This window comes from Grampus griseus, assembly GCF_964374135.1.
Source record: "Grampus griseus genome assembly, chromosome: 5".
Lineage (NCBI taxonomy): Eukaryota > Metazoa > Chordata > Mammalia > Artiodactyla > Delphinidae > Grampus > Grampus griseus.
The window spans coordinates 95798533-95815505 of record NC_138998.1 but is presented as its reverse complement, the minus strand read 5'-3'; the positions used below and the strand labels follow the sequence as shown (position 1 = coordinate 95815505).

At 38.5% G+C, this 16973-nt stretch overlaps 1 protein-coding gene across 5 annotated transcripts in view; it reads left to right on the top strand.

The window, feature by feature from the left end:
- The window catches only part of TFG (trafficking from ER to golgi regulator), a 43367-nt gene that overhangs the window by 19229 nt on the left and 7165 nt on the right, over nt 1-16973 (top strand). For 3 of the 5 annotated variants that reach the window (XM_082654963.1, XM_082654960.1, XM_082654959.1), the window contains exons 5-6: nt 9400-9567; nt 13961-14101. In XM_082654963.1, coding sequence (XP_082511089.1) covers nt 9400-9567; nt 13961-14101 — 309 coding nt within the window. The remainder of the gene's footprint in view (nt 1-9399; nt 9568-13960; nt 14102-16973) is intronic. The other 2 variants (XM_082654962.1, XM_082654961.1) reach the window with 1 other exon arrangement.

The window sequence follows — 16973 nt, the reverse complement described above, 5'->3', positions numbered from 1 at the left end:
TTGGGTGCATAGATATTTACAATTGTTATATCTTCTTGGATTGATCCCTTGATCATTATGTAGTGTCCTTCTTTGTCTCTTGTAATAGTCTTTATTTTAAAGTCTATTTTGTCTGATATGAGAATTGCTACTCCAGCTTTCTTTTGGTTTCCATTTGCATGGAATATCTTTTTCCATCCCCTCACTTTCAGTCTGTATGTGTCTCTAGGTCTGAAGTGGGTCTCTTGTAGACAGCATATATATGGGTCTTGTTTTTGTATGCATTCAGCCAATCTGTGTCTTTTGGTGGGAGCATTTAGTCCATTTACATTTAAGGTAATTATCGATATGTATGTTTCTATTCCCATTTTCTTAATTGTTTTGGTTTGTTATTGTAGGTCTTTTCCTTCTCTTGTGTTTCTTGCCTAGAGAAGTTCCTTTAGCACTTGTTGTAAAACTGGTTTGGTGGTGCTGAACTCTCTCAGCTTATGCTTGTCTGTAAAGGTTTTAATTTCTCCATCAAATCTGGATGAGATCCTTGCTGGGTAGAGTAATCTTGGTTGTAGGTTTTTCTCCTTCATCACTTTAAGTATGTCCTGCCAGTCCATTCTGGCTTGCAGAGTTTCTGGGGAAAGATCAGCTGTTAACCTTATGGGAATTCCCTTGTGTGTTACTTGTTGTTTTTCCCTTGCTGGTTTTAATATGTTTTCTTTGTATTTAACTTTTGACAGTTTGATTCATATGTGTCTTGGCATGTTTCTCCTTGGATTTATCCTGTATGGGACTCTCTGTGCTTCCCAGACTTGATTAAGTATTTCCTTTCCCATATTAGGGACGTTTTCAACTATAATCTCTTCAGATATTTTCTCAGTTCCTTTATCTTTCTCTTCTTGTTCTGGAATCCCTATAATTCGAATGTTGGTGCGTTTAATGTTTTCCCAGAGTTCTCTGAGACTGTCCTCAGTTCTTTTGATTCTTTTTTCTTTATTCTGTTCTGCAGTAGTTATTTCCACTATTTTATCTTCCAGGTCACTTATCGATTCTTCTGCCTCAGTTATTGTGCTACTGATCCCATCTAGAGTATTTTTAATTTCATTTATTGTGTTGTTCATCGTTGCTTGTTTCATCTTTAGTTCTTCTTGGTCTGTGTTAAATGTTTCTTGCATTTTCTCTATTCTATTTCCAAGATTCTGGATCATCTTTACTATCATTATTCTGAATTCTTTTTCAGGTAGACTGCCTATTTCCTCTTCATTTGTTATGTCTGGTGGGTTTTTATCTTGTTCCTTCATCTGCTGTGTGTTTTTCTGTCTTCTCATTTTGCTTATCTTACTGTGTTTGGGGTCTGGTTTTTTTTTTTTTTTTTTTTTTGCGGTACGCGGGCCTGTCACTGTCGTGGCCTCTCCAGCTGCAGAGCACAGGCTCCGGACGCACAGGCTCAGCGGCCATGGCTCACAGGCCCAGCCGCTCCACGGCATGTGGGATCTTCCCGGACTGGGGCACGAACCCGTGTCCCCTGCATCAGCAGGCTGACTCTCAACCACTGCGCCACCAGGGTTTCCTTTTTGCAGGCTGCAGGTTTGTAGTTCCCATTGTTTTTGGTGTCTGTCCCCAGTGGCTAAAGTTGGTTCAGTGGGTTGTGTAGGCTTCCTGGTGGATGAGGCTGGATCTTGTTTTTCTGGTGGGCAGGTCCACGTCTGGTGGTGTGTTTTGGGGTGTCTGTGGCCTTATTATGATTTTAGGCAGCCTCTCTGCTAATGGGTGGGGTTGTGTTCCTGTCTTGCTAGTTGTGTGGCATAGGGTGTCCAGCACTGTAGCTTGCTGGTCATTGAGTGAAGCTGGGTGCTGGTGTTGAGATGGATATCTCTGGGAGATTTTCACCATTTGATATTATGTGGAGCTGGGAGGTCTCTTGCAGACCAGTGTCCTGAAGTTGTCTCTCCCACCTCAGAGGCACAGCACTGACTCCTGGCTGCAGCACCAAGAGCCTTTCATCCAAATGGCTCAGAATAAAAGGGAGAAAAAGTAGAAAGAAAGGAAGAAAGAAAGAGGGTAAAATAAAATAAAATAAAGTAACATAAAATAGTTATTAAAATAAAAAATAATTATGAAGAAAAAAATTTTTTAAAAAGAAGATAACAAATATAATGGACAGATAGAACCCTAGGACATATGGTGAAAACAAAGCTATACAGACAAAATCTCACACAGAAGCATACACATAGACACTCACAAAAAGAGGAAAAGGGGAAAAATAATAAATCTTGCTCCCAAAGTCCCCTCCTCAATTTGGGATGATTTGTTGTCTATTCATGTATTCCACAGATGCAGGGTACATCAAGTTGATTGTGGAGCTTTAATCCGTTGCTTCTGAGGCTGCTGGGAGAGATTTCCCTTTCTCTTCTTTGTTCTCACAGCTCCCAGGGTCTCAGCTTTGGATTTGGCCCCGCCTCTGCGTGTAGGTCACCGGAGGGCGTCTGTTGTTCACTCAGATAGGGCGGGGTTAAAGGAGCAGCTGACTCGGGGGCTCTGGCTCACTCAGGCCAGGGGGAGGGAGGGGTGCAGATGCGGAGAAAGCCTGCGGTGGCAGAGGTTGGTGGGACGTTGCACCAGCCTGAGGCTCGCTGTGCGTTCTCCCAGGGAAGTTGTCCCTGGATCCCGGGACCCTGGCAGTGGCGGGCTGCACAGGCTCTCTGGAAGGGAGGTGTGGTTAGTGACCTGTGCTCGCAAACAGGCTTCTTGGTGGCGGCAGCAGCAGCCTTAGCGTCTCATGCTCGTCCCTGGGGTCCGCGCTGTTAGCCGCGGCTCCCTCGCGTCTCTGGAGCTCCTTTAAGCAGCAATTTTAATCCCCTCTCCTCGCATACCAGGAAGCAAAGAGGGAAGAAAAAGTCTCTTGCCTCTTCGGCAGGTCCAGACTTTTCCCCGGACTCCCTCCCAGCTAGCCGTGGTTCACTAACCGCTTCAGGCTGTGTTCACGCCGCCAGTCCTCTCCCTGTGCTCCGACCGAAGCCGGAGCCTCAGCTCTCAGCCCCGCCCACTCCGGCGGGTGGGTAGGCAAGCCTCTCAGGCTGTTGAGTGCTGGTTGGCACCGATCCTCTGTGCGGGAATCTCTCCACTTTGCCTTCCGCATCCCTGTTGCTGTGCTCTTCTCTGCGGCCCCGAAGCTTCCCCCCTCCGCCACCCGCAGTCTCCGACCGTGAAGGGGCTTCCTAGAGTGTGGAAACGTTTCCTCCTTCACAGCTCCCTCCCACTGGTGCAGGTCCGGTCCCTATTCTTTGGTCTCTGTTTTTTCTTTTTTTCTTTTGCCCTACCCAGGTACGTGGGGAGTTTCTTGCCTTTTGGGAGGTCTGAGGTCTTATGCCCGCGTTCAGTAGGTGTTCTTATATGTACTATTTACATTAAGTTAAAGCAAGGTTTATTGACAAAGTTGGAACTGAATATAGTTTGGGGACCAAATATATAATATAGACTGAAATATAAGTATGGCTTGAAAGTAGATTGTAAAAGAGTTGCTTTCCTCGACTTTTAATATTAGATGTTGCACTTTAAAAATAAACTTATTTTTTTAATAATTTTTGTGTTTGCATATAAGTTTCACATGCTTAAAACTGTCCATATTGTGAAATAGTAGTATTTTATAGACTCTGGATGACTGGCTGTAAGGGGCTTAATAGAAGATAGTTTTGTGGAAAAGTGGTATTGTATAATCCCTTGCAACCTTTAGATTCTGAGATACTCTCTTTTTGGCCCCATTTAAATTGTGGAGTTTTGTTTGATTTAGTTAAAGGTGCATTATCCGTCATTTCCCTCTTCCTCCAGCCATGTGGAATTGTGTTAGTGGTAGATGCCTTGATAAATATTTGGTGATTGATTAGTAATTTCTAGTTTCACTTCCAGATTTCAGAACATACTAAAGAGATGTGCTGAAATACTACAGTGAGATCCTTCTGGCCTCTTTATGATGAAACCTTTTACATTTCAGGTCAAAGCAAATGGCATTTTTGAATCCTATCTCTCCAAACAAATATCTTTAAACAAAAATCTCCAATTTTAGGTCAAGGATCTGAAGAAAACTTTCGACCATTTTCCCAGAAGAAATCATAGATGCTGATACCACTACATTTGCATATAACTTGAAGGAGTTAAAGCATCTGTAGAATATTATGAAACTTAGATCAGAATTCAACAAGTAGAGCCAGTACTGTGCAGAAACCTACAGTAGCCTATATTCTGCTCTAAGGAATAGATTTATACGCTTTTTGGTTTTGGTGAAACAACCTTTCTCTTCACTTATTTCTCTCCACATACTGCTTTTCTTTATTAGTTTATTTCCAGGTGTTCATATGTTTTATTGTTAATATCTCACCTATGTTAATGTAAAAGATGTTAAAAATTGGTTTCTTCTCCGCGTCTTGGAAATCATATCATGTATTGTTTCTTTATATGGCCATCCTTCTAGTCATTGTGTCCTATCTGAGTTACTTAATGAACTGAATAGTACATTCTATGCTTTTTTTCTATAATTAAATTAATTAATTAATCAATTTTCATACAGCAGGTTTTTACTAGTTATCTATTTTATACATATTAGTGTATATATGTCAATCCCAATCTCCCGATTCCTCCCACACCACCTCTTTCCCCCCTGGTATACGTACATTTGTTCTCTATGTCTGTGCTTCTATTTCTGCTTTGCAAATAAGGTCATGTATACCATTTTTCTAGATTCCACATATATGCGTTAATATATGATATTTGTTTTTCTGTTTCTGACTTACTTCACTCTGTATGACAGTCTCTAGGTCCAGGGACGTCTCTACAAATGACCCAGTTTCATTCCTTTTTATGGCTGAGTAATATTCCATTGTATATACATACCACATCTTCTTTATCCATTCGTCTGTTGATGGGCATTTAGGTTGCTTCCATGACCTGGCTATTATAAATAGTGCTGCAGTGAACATTGGGGTGCATGTGTCTTTTTGAATTATGGTTTTTTCTGGGTATATGCCCAGTAGTGGGATTGCTGGGTCATATGGTAGTTTTATTTTTAGGTTTTTAAGGAACCTCCATACTGTTCTCAATAGTGGCTGTATCAAATTACATTCCCACTGACAGTGCAAGAGCGTTCCCTTTATTCCACACCCTCTCTAGCATTTGTTGTTTGTAGATTTTCTGATGATGCCATTTCTGACTGGTGTGAGGTGATACCTCATTGTAGTTTTTTTTTTTTTTTTTTTTTTTTTTTAGCTGTGTTGGGTCTTTGTTTCTGCGTGAGGGCTTTCTCTAGTTGCAGTGAGTGGGGGCCACTTAATCGTGGTGCGTGGGCCTCTCACTGTCCTGGCCTCTCTTGTTGTGGAGCACAAGCTCCAGATGCGCAGGTTTAGTAGTTGTGGCTCACGGGCCTAGATGCTCCGTGGCATGTGGGATCTTCCCAGACCAGGGCTTGAACCTGTGTCCCCTGCATTGGCAGGCGTATTCTTAACCACTGCGCCACCAGGGAAGCCCCCTCATTGTAGTTTTGATTTGCATTTCTGTAATAATGAGTGATGTTGAGCAGCCTTTCATGCACCTCTTGGCCATCTGTTTGTCTTCTTTGGAGAAATGTCTGTTTAGGTCTTCTGCCCATTTTTGGATTGGGTTGTTTGTTGTTTTAATATTGATCTGCATGATCTGTTTATATATTTTGGAGATTAATCCTTTGTCCGTTGATTCATTTGCAAATATTTTCTTCCATTCTGAGGGTTGTCTTTTCGCTTGTTTGTAGTTTCCTTTGCTGTGCAAAAGCTTTTAAGTTTCATTAGGTCCCATTTGTTTATTTTTGTTTTTATTTCCATTACTCTAGGAGGTGGGTCATAAAACATCTTGCTGTGATTTATGTCAAAGAGTGTTCTTCCTATGTTTTCCTCTAAGAGTTTTATAGCGTCCAGTCTTACATTTAGGTCTTCAATCCATTTTAAGTTTATTTTTGTGTATGGTATTAGGGAATGTCCTAATTTCATTCTTTTATATGTAGCCATCCAGTTTTCCCAGCACCACTTATTGAAGAGACTGTCTTTTCTCCATTATATATCCTTGCTTCCTTTGTCATAGATAAGTTGACCATAGGTGTTTGGGTTTATCTTTGGGCTTTCTGTCCTGTTCCATTGATCTATATTTCTGTTTTTGTGCCAGTACCATATTGTCTTGAGTACTGTAGCTTTGTAGTATAGTCTGAAATTAGGGAGTCTGATTCTTCCACCTCCATTTTTTTCCCTCAAGATTGCTCTGGCTGTTTGGAGTCTTTTGTATCTCCATACAAATTTTAAGATTTTTTTGTTCTAGTTCTGTAAAAAATGCCATTGGTAATTTGATAGAGATTGTATTGAATCTGTAGATTGCTTTGGGTAGTAGAGTCATTTTCACAGTATTTATTCTTCCAATCCAGGAACATGGTGTACCTCTCCATATGTTTGTGTCACCCTTGATTTCTTTCATCTGTGTCTTATAATTTTCTGAGGACAGGTCTTTTACCTCCTTAGGTAGGTTTATTCCTAGGTATTTTATTCTTTTTGTTGCAGTGGTGAATGGGATTGTTTCCTTAATTTCTCTTTCTGATCTTTTGGTGTTAGTGTACAGGAATGCAAGAGATTTTTGTGCATTAATTTTGTTTTTTTTTTTTTTGCGGTATGCGGGCCTCTCACTGTTGTGGCCTCTCCCGTTGCAGAGCACAGGCTCCGGATGTGCAGGCTCAGCGGCCATGGCTCATGGGCCCAGCCGCTCTGCGGCATGTAGGATCTTCCCGGACCAGGGCATGAACCCATGTCCCCTGCATCGGCATGTGGACTCTAAAACAGTGCCACCAGGGAAGCCCTGTGCATTAATTTTGTATCCTGCAACTTTACCAAATTCATTGATTAGCTCTAGTAGTTTTCTGGTAGCATCTTTAGGATTATTTGTGTATAGTATCATGTCATCTGCAAACAGTGACAGTTTTATTTCTTCTTTTGCAATTTGTATTTCTTCTCTGATTGCTGTGGCTAGCAGTTACAAAACTATGTTGAATAATAGTGACGAGAGTGGACATCCTTGTCTTGTTCCTGATCTTAGAGGAAATGCTTTCAGTTTTCCACCATTGAGAATGATGTTGGCTGTGGGTTTGTCATATATGGCCTTTAATACGTTGAGATAGGTTCCCTCGATGCCCACTTTCTGGAGAGTTTTTATCATAATTCAACACCCAACACCAAGGAAGCCCTATGCTTTATTTTTATAGACGGTTGTAACTTTTTTTTTCTCTCCTGTACTTAGATTGCTTACCTATTTTATGAAATTTCCTAAGCTTGTAAGCTCTTAGAACATATTCTGATTTTATAATCTCAAGAAAAAAAAACAAGCATAAAATAGGCCAAAAAGCTACATCAGAAACTGAAAGTCTGGTTCACCAAACAGAACTACCACTCAGGGGCTTCCCTGGTGGCGCAGTGGTTGAGAGTCCGCCTGCCGATGCAGGGGACACGGGTTTGTGCCCCAGTCTGGGAAGATCCCACCTGCTGCGGAGCGGCTGGGCCCATGAGCCATGGCCGCTGAGCCTGCGCATCCGGAGCCTGTGCTCCGCAGCGGGAGAGGCCACAACAGTGAGAGGCCCGCGTACCACAAAAAAAAAAACAAAAAACAAAACTACAATTCAGCTGTCAGTGCTCTTTAAAATGCTGTGCCTTGGGCTTCCCTGGTGGCGCAGTGGTTGAGAGTCCACCTGCTGATGCAGGGGACATGGGTTCGTGCCCCGGTCTGGGAAGATCCCACATGCCGCGGAGCGGCTGGGCCCGTGAGCCATGGCCGCTGAGCCTGCGTGTCCGGAGCCTGTGCTCTGCAATGGGAGAGGCCACAACAGTGAGAGGCCCGTGTACCGCAAAAAAAAAATATAGCTACCTATGTTTTTCAGCACTCTACCTCTGTAATGGACTCCTTGGACACTTGCTTGGACATTTGCTTTCCTCTATGAGGCAGATGATGTGTAGGCCACCTTAAATACTGGATTGACCTGTAGCAGTAGCTCTGCAGTAGCTACTGGAGGAAGTAGTGAGCTAGTGGACATACATTGTGTTCCCTGGTGAATTTAGTTTGCCCTAAGTGGAAGTATGCATAGGTAGTGGAAGGTAGCACTGTGAGGGGAAATAATCATAAGATTGGTGTGATGTGCTCTTGGAATGTGGCCTTGGAATTAGAGGAGGGAAATTGGTGAGGAAGATGGATGACTGGCAGACTTATTTTAAAGCAGTAGTTATAGAAGCTTTCTTACAGAAATTTAGGAAATATTAATGTAACTAAAGCAATGATAGGAATAAATGAGAGCTGTAAGCCCATGTGTGCTTATATTCCACTTAGTCCGTACATTTTTTCACAAGATAAATTTGGTCTTGATCACAGAGATGATTTAATAACTGATGTTCATTTACTTGGTTGGTAACAGAAAGGAATTGATAATTGTCTGTTATTTGAGTAAGTGGTTAGCAGTATTCTTTTCGTTAACTTGTTCGTTTTGTTTTTATTTGTTTTTATTTGTTGGCCTTAAGTTTCTATTTATAAAATGTAGGTTATTCTTGAACCCCTTTTCTTTCACAAGGTAGTGTAAATGCCTGTTTAGTACCGTAGTATCCTTAGAAGAAAAGCATGGTTTAAAATTTTTCCTGCTCATAATGTTTAAAATTCTATTTTTCAAAATATTTTATTATGGAAAAATTGAAACATATACAAACAGAGGCATAATACTATAATGAATTTCATGAACCCACACAGCTTCAACAATTATCAATTCATAGTATCATGCCATCTATACTTGCACACATTTCTACCCCCCCATGTTATTTTGAGCAAATCTCAGACACATATCGTTTTATCTGTAATAAGTAATAAGTATTTTAAAGGAAGACATAGTAAATTAAAAGTATGCATTGGCTTGAGGTTTCCATGTACTTTAATAATGAACCAGAAGACAAGTAAAAATAAAACATAGAAGTTGATATCATAACTTTAGTTAAGCTTTTTTATCCTTTTAGAAAATAAAGCATTAGTGCACAGTATGAGTCTGATATTAGGATATAGGTCATAGGTCTTCAAAAAGAAGGATAAAAATGTTTCTGTCTGTAAAGGTGCTTGTATTTTTTTTCTCATCTGATAATTCTTAGGGAAGGACATACATAATAGCTTTCTCAAGAAATTTTATCTATTTTGCATCTCTTTTTGACCTTTTTTCCTGATTTTACAAACAAAAATATAAACAAGTACAAAGAAGAAGGTAAAATTATCTATAATCCTATTTTCAGAGATACCCTCAACATTCCAGAGTATATGCACATATATATTTTGCTGTCATATATTTTATAGGCCTTATTGAGTATAGATAAAATAGAAACAAGTTTTTGCTTATTTCTTTTATAGATACTGTGGATAGTAGGGAAGAAAAGCCTGCTGCTTCTGATTCTTCTGGGAAACAGTCTACTCAGGTTATGGCAGCAAGTATGTCAGCTTTTGATCCTTTAAAAAACCAAGATGAAATCAATAAAAATGTCATGTCAGCATTTGGCTTAACAGATGATCAGGTTTCAGGTAAGTTAGTGCCTTCCTCCCATCCTTTATTCCCCCTCTCCTTCCTCCCCTTTCCTTCTTTCCTTCTTTAATGGAAGATAACTTGGATATGGTGAAGTGCTCAGATCTTAAGAGTTCAGTTCAATAAATGTTTATACCCTATATATATATATATATATATATATACACACACACACACATATATACCTTATGTACATACCCTATGTAAAATACTAACAAGATCAAGATGTAGATGATTTCCAGCACCCTGGAAAGCTTTCTCATGGCCTCTCCCAGGCAATAGAACTGTCCTCTTTAAAGAATAACCTCTGTTGGTTCAGGTAAATTTTATCAGAAGTAGAATTCAGAGGGTTTATTTTTTAAAAAATCTGAATCATTTATAATCTTATTTCAGATGTGTTGCTGGATTTAAATTATATTTGATATTCTTTCTTTTGATCTTAAATTAAGGCAATTTAAATGAAGATTTCTGGTTTAATTTAGTGTAGAAACTGCTTCTTTTGAATGTTTTTAACCTTAAAACAGCATCTATACTGTGCTTTCTTTTTATATTTTGGGCATCATTTCTTCAACATTTTTTCTGCTTTCTCTCTTTTGGGATTCCAATTATATGTACACTGGAGAGCTTGATTGTCCCATGGCTCTCTGAGGTTCATTTTTCTTCACTCTTTTTTCTCTCTGTTCTTCAGATTGGATGATTCCTGTTGATCACTCTTCACGTTCACTGATTTTTTTCTACCATTTCCAATCTGTTGTTAAACCTTTCTAGTGAATTTTACCTCTCAGTTACTGTGCTTTCAGCTCTAGAATTTCCGTTTGGTTCTTTTTATAGTGTTAGTTTTTTCTGTTAAGATGCCTTACCTTTTCATTCATTAAGATTGTATTTCCCTTTAATTCATTGAAGGTATTTTTATTTAATTCTTTAAAATTACTTATAAAGCTGCTTTGAAATGTTCGCTACATCCAGCATCTGGGCCTGTTTGGAGTCAGTTTCTTCTGCTCTTTCCCTCAGGGGAAACTGAGTATGGGTCACGTATTCCTGTTTCTTTGCACATCTGACAGTTTTTGATTGAAAACTGGACATTGTGGTTAATGTGTTCTAATAACTTGGTATTCTTCAGTCTAATGCTCTCCCAGCTGAGCTATTTCAGCAAAGACTTGGAATTCTTTTAGGTTCTTGTGAGGATTTTTTGTTACTGCTGCTCTAGTATTTACTCAAATTACTCCTTCTTCCTCCTGGGATTATAGCAGCTGACCGCTCTGCTAAGTCCTTTCAGCTCTAGGTGTGCTGCTTTTTCTTCTGTGCCCTTTTGGTGTCACCCTCTCCCCTCCTACCCCCATGGTCAGCTGGGGGTTTGGGACTGAGCTTATACTCGTATTTTAGGTCTCATTCCTTCAGTGACTCTCTTAACTCAAGGGCTTTTCCCCTCAAGTTTCTGGCTGCTTGACCAACCATGAAGTTAACACCGGTTTTCTGTGGTTCGAGCTGCAGAGGTTGGGGTTTGCAATTCTCACCTGTTGTAATTCCAGGGGGGTAAACTCTTGGTGTCTGCTGACATTTGGCTGACCTCTAGTCATTTCAAATAGTTGTTTTCTTCTATTTTGTCCACGTTTTTAAGTTATTTGTGGGAGGTTTTACCTGATCAGTTTACTTTGCCATTATCAGTAACTGGAAAGATAGAAAAAGAAAATTAGTAGAAAAAATCCTTTGAGACTTTTATGGGATTATTTATTAAAGAGAATTGTGTGACATTCTGAAAAAGAGAGGTGAATACTTATACATGATGTATGTTCTTGGTAAAAGAAGACATCACATAAGTGGTCCATCTGAAAAACACATTTTTAGAGCAACTGAAATATGAGTTAATATTACAGCTTCGTAATATTTAAGACTTCAAGATACGCCAGATAGAGGGAGTAAATAGTTATATATGAGGTCAGGCTTAAAATTTTTGATTAGAATATAGTATAGACCAGACTAATATGATTACTGTGATTCATATTATATTTGAAGACCATTTTTCTGGTAGCTTTGTATGTTGAATTGAAGTAGGAAAAACTGTACACATAGAAAATGCCAGGATACTTTGTGAAGTTACTCAGGTTATGATGTGAAAAACTTGGCTACAGTAGTGAATGTGTACATGGAGGGATGAACTATTATGATAGGAAAAGCAACATTAACTAATAGCTTATGTACAAGGAAGAAAAGAGGAGTGGAAGTAATATTTTTTTAGGATAATAACATAGTGTGTTTGTATTATCTGTGTTATCCTTCTTAGAAGGGACGTGTGTATTTATTTGTCTACATGTTGATAAATATCAGTGAAATGGTGGTACGCAGGAGCAACTGTCCATTTTACTCTGGCAGTCATCAGTTTCTCTTGCATTACCAGTACCATTATCCTAGTTTAGGTTCTCATCAATATCTGGACTATCAGCTTCCACCTATGTGCCTCTAATACAGTGCTAAGTTCTGGGATATACCAGTGCAAAGGATAGAGGTTTGGCCCTCAGGGAAATTAGTCTGCTAGTAATAGCAAGTACTTATGTGGAGCTTTCTAAGTGGTATTCACTTTTATAAGCTCTTGCTATATAATCATTTTTTAATTTTCATTTTTAATATATTTTATATTAAATATATTAATATATTTAAATAATGTTTTAATATATTTCTTTTTAAAATATTTTTTGTTGAGGTATAGTTGATGGTACAATATTATATAAAGTTTCAGGTGTACAACATAGTGATTCACAATTTTTAAAAGTTATACTCCATTTATAGTTATAAAATATTGGCTATATTCTCTGTGTTGTATAATATATCCTTGTAGCTTACTTATTTTATATATAGTATTGATAGTTTGTACCTCTTAATCCCCTATACTTCTTGCCCCTCCCCCATAACCTCTTTTATAAGTATTTGCTATAAGCTCTTATTAACTCACAATCCTTACAGTAACCTTATGAAGTAGGAATTAGTATTTCTTTTGTACAGATGAGGAAACTGAGGCACAGAAAGAGATCAAGTAACATGCCCAGAGTTACACAGCTACTAAGTGGCAGCATTGGGAATTGAACCTAGACAGTCTGGCTCCAAAACTTGTGCTTTTAACCATTCTTCTATATTGCCCAAACAAAAAGAACTTAAAGAAGTCAACATATCTATAATCTACAGTTATCTTCAGAATGTCTTTTTACAGTATGGGAGCTGTAGCAAATTCTCTCCATTTACTTCTTTGTTCATTATTTTAGAAGAATTTTGAGTGGTTCCATGTGTAAGAGAGCTAGGTCTTGTGAGGCAGATGGAAGGAATCAGAAAGCGACCTGGCCCAAAGAGCTCCAAGTCTAAGAGGGAAGATGAGGCCTCTTCAGAAATACAAAGTAGAAGTTGGTAAGGGTCTTAATAAAAGTATACTCCATAGAAGTTCACAAGTGAAGAAAAGTATTTATGGGTGAAGAAGCCTTACTAGAAGTGTGGAGTTATAACTGAGTTTTAAGGAATGTTTATTTAGATATGTGAAAATGTGAAGGGAACAGTGATTAATGAAATGGAGGCAGAGAAAGTATTAGATCTATTGGGGGAATAGGGAATAGGTTAGTTTAACTGAAGGGCATGTGAGAAGAGGAATTGTGAGAAATGTTTGGACCCTTGAATACCAAGCTAGAGGCTTGAACTTGATTTATGGGCAGTGGAGGCCCATTGAAGAATGAAATGAGGGCTTCCCTGGTCAGTGGTTAAGAATTCACCTGCCAATGCAGGGGACATGGGTTCGAGCCCTGGTCTGGGAAGATCCCACATGCCGCGGAGCAACTAAGTCCGCGCACCACCACTACTGAGCCTGCACTCTAGAGCCTGTGAGCCACAACTACTGAAGCCCACGCACCTAGAGCCCATACTCTGCAACAAGAGAAGCCACCGCAATGAGAAGCCTGTGCACTGCAACGAAAAGTAGCCCCCGCTCGCCGCCACTGGAGAAAGCCGGCACGCAGCAACAAAGACCCGACGCAGCCAAAAATAAATAGATAAATAAATAAATAAATTTATTTAAAAAAAAAGAATGAAATGATACTTTTGGTTGATCTAAAAATAGATTACATAAAGTGGTGGATACTGTTATCGCAGAGGTGAGTTTTGGTTTTTGCAGGGGGAGTTTAGGACTCAGGAATGTAGCACTCCACACTTTACAAGGAAGGATTTCCAGTTGTAGCTTTGGATTCTTGAGAGATTGGAGCAAAGGAAAAAAGTATATACATCAATATATAAGGCTGCATTTGGGTTGTGCTTATTCTATAGTACTTTTATTTTTAGTCTCTTAACCAAACTTATTATTGAGCTTGTTGGGGACAGGTCTTGTATTAGAAACTGAGCTGACTTTTCATGACCACCCAGGGCCACCCAGTGCTCCTGCCGAAGACCGTTCAGGAACTCCCGACAGCATTGCTTCCTCCTCCTCTGCAGCTCACCCACCAGGAGTTCAGCCACAGCAGCCACCATATACAGGAGCTCAGACTCAAGCAGGTCAGAGTGAAGGTAAAATAGAGCTTAGAGCACATGTGCGGAAAGGTACATGTGCAGAAACGTTTATTATGGCATTGTTGGTAACGGTGAAAAGCTTACGTGTGCATTCACGCTATGAACACGGTTGTAAAAATTTTTGATGTACTGACATAGTATACTTTTGGGTTAAAAATACCAAATAGAACAATGTCAGGTATGCTTCTGATTACTGAAGACGAAAAAAAGCTAAAAATGTTTAAAGCATAATATTTAGGTGCTATTTTATTCCCTTCTCCCTTCCCCTCTTGCAACTGTGTATTATTTTTGTAATTTAAAAAATAGAGGTAAAGCGTAACATTAGTTAAGTAGTTTTTTTGAAAGATAAATAGCCATTTATATTTTTGTGCATTTAGCAATATGTCTTTTGTGGAAAAAGCAATGTATTTTAAATCAAACTTTTCTTCTCTAAATGATGTGTTCTCGGATGAGCAGTTTAATCTCTCTGGGTTTTTATATTCTCCCACTTGTGACTTGTGAAAATTGGACTAAATCAGTGGTTTTAAAAGAGGGTCTTTAGTCCTGAATGAAATAGAACTTAAAAGCTCAGTATTTAAAACAAGTAAGGGGTCACTGCCATTGTTGAAGGGGATTGAGGGGCCGCAAGCTCAGGACAGCAGACACTGAGGTGCCTCATTGAAACCCTTGGAGCGCTGCAGAACGTCGCCTCGGGGTTACTCATCTAGGGTTCCTTCTAGATGTTAAAATGTTATTTCTTTGAATTGCCCATGCTTGTTAGGCCCTTTAAAGCCCTATGTTTTACTTTAAAACAATCACCAGGTGGTGCTCTATTTGCGTAAAGGGGCCAGGTGGTATGACAGGATGTATTTTCAGCACGATAAGCAAGTGACTGAGTTTATTAATCACATTAAAACAAACAAGTAAACCCCCCCAAAACAGTCTAAAATGAACCGAGCACTTTTGTAATAGATTTCTAATTATTCTGTGGTGGTACTTTTAGGTTTGTCCCATTGGATAAATGATAGTGGTAGAGACTAGCAGGTGGCATTTTGCTGATAAATGAGTGGTTTGGGAAGAATTTCTTACTGCTAAAGCCTCTTCTCAACCAACTTTAGTCATAGTCTTTCCTTTGTACCAAGATGCAACTGCCAGAACTGGAATAAGCTAGAATTGAGGCAGATGTGTCTGAAACAGGGAGGAAGAAGCAGAGTTTGGATATGATGGGAGTTTAATGGCTATATCAGATGAACTAACATCTGTTTTGAAAAAAAAAAAAATCCCATTTTAAGCCGTGTATACTGTTGTAGGATGACAGTTGGAAGGGTAATTGTACCAAATAATGTTTGCTGTTCACTTATAAAGGAATGGGATTTAAGGTTCTGCTAACAATATCTCAACTTATTCTATTAGGGGTTTGTTTTAATGGAAAATTTATTTTCAAATAGGTAAAACTTTAGTAATATAAAAGGATATACAGTGGAAATTAGAAAATGCTGTTTCCCACTTCTGACCCCCAGCAACCAAGTTCCCTTTTCTAGAGGCATCAGGTTGACACCATTTGGTGTGAATTGAATTTCTTTAGGGTGGCATTAATTGTATTCCTTCCTAAAGCCGTTACTTTTTAGTGTACATTAAAACATTGTAATGTACATTGTAATGAGAAATTTGTACAGTTATTAATGTGACATCAGTCAATAGATTAGCATTGTGGAGGTGAATCTCTAGATCAGTGTTGTCCAAAAGAAATACCATGGAAGCTACATGTAATTTAAAATTTTCTGTTAGCCACATTAAAAAAGTTTTTTAATGGTAAAATTAATTTCCATTATACATTTTATTTAATCCAGTATATTCAGTGTATCAACATGTAATCATTATTAAAAAGTTATTAATGTTCTACATTCTGGTTTTCATACTGTATATTGGAAATCTGGGGTGTGACATCAATTTGAAACACTTCAAAACACGTACAGCATATCACAGTTAAGACTGGCCACATTTCAGGTGTTTATTAGTGGTCATATGTGGCTAGTGCCTATTGGATAGCACAGCTCTAGATTAATGTATCAGTCATTTACAGATTCACAAGATGAATTACAGGCTACTTTAATGAATGCTTTTTGACATATGATATATAATGAGTCCCTGGCATCACCAGTTAGTTAGATCAACTGCTGGTTATAATTTCAGCAGAATAATCAACATAAAAATCTACTACTAATAATTAATAATAGCAATTTCTTAGAATAGAATATGAAATAATAATCTAAAATAAAGTAAATAATTCTGAGTTATTATTTAAATTCCATAAAAGGGACCTTGGATTTGTAAATTTTTTTCCCAAGGATTTTAGTCTTAATATGTTGTTCAGTTAAAAGGATCAACAAAATATTAAGCTTCATGAAAAGAAACAGAATGGACAGTATTATCCTTTTTCGCCTAAGGCAGGTGCCTCTGTTACTGGAAAGCTATGTGCACTAGAGTAGTTGCCAAAAACATAATAAAAAAGTGGCAAGGATACAGAAAAGAGCACTAAAAGTCATCAAAGGCTAGGAAGTATTGCTGTTTGACAAGCTAAAAAGGTGACAAGGATATAATTGAAATCTGTAAATCATATGCCAATAAAATGGATAAGCTGAGTAGTCTTTTAAAGTAGCATTCTTTTTTCATCTATCTTGCCTCTTCCACTCCCCTCTTTTCACTCAGTTATTTTAGTATGCATGTCTAAATGATACTCTTTTCTTTTTAATGTAATCACCATATCATTATTATACATAACAATATTGTGATTCTTTTTTAAACTTTACTGAATATGGTTGATTTACAATGTGTTAATTTCTGCTGTACAGCACAGTGACTTAGTTATATGTATATATATTCTTCTTTC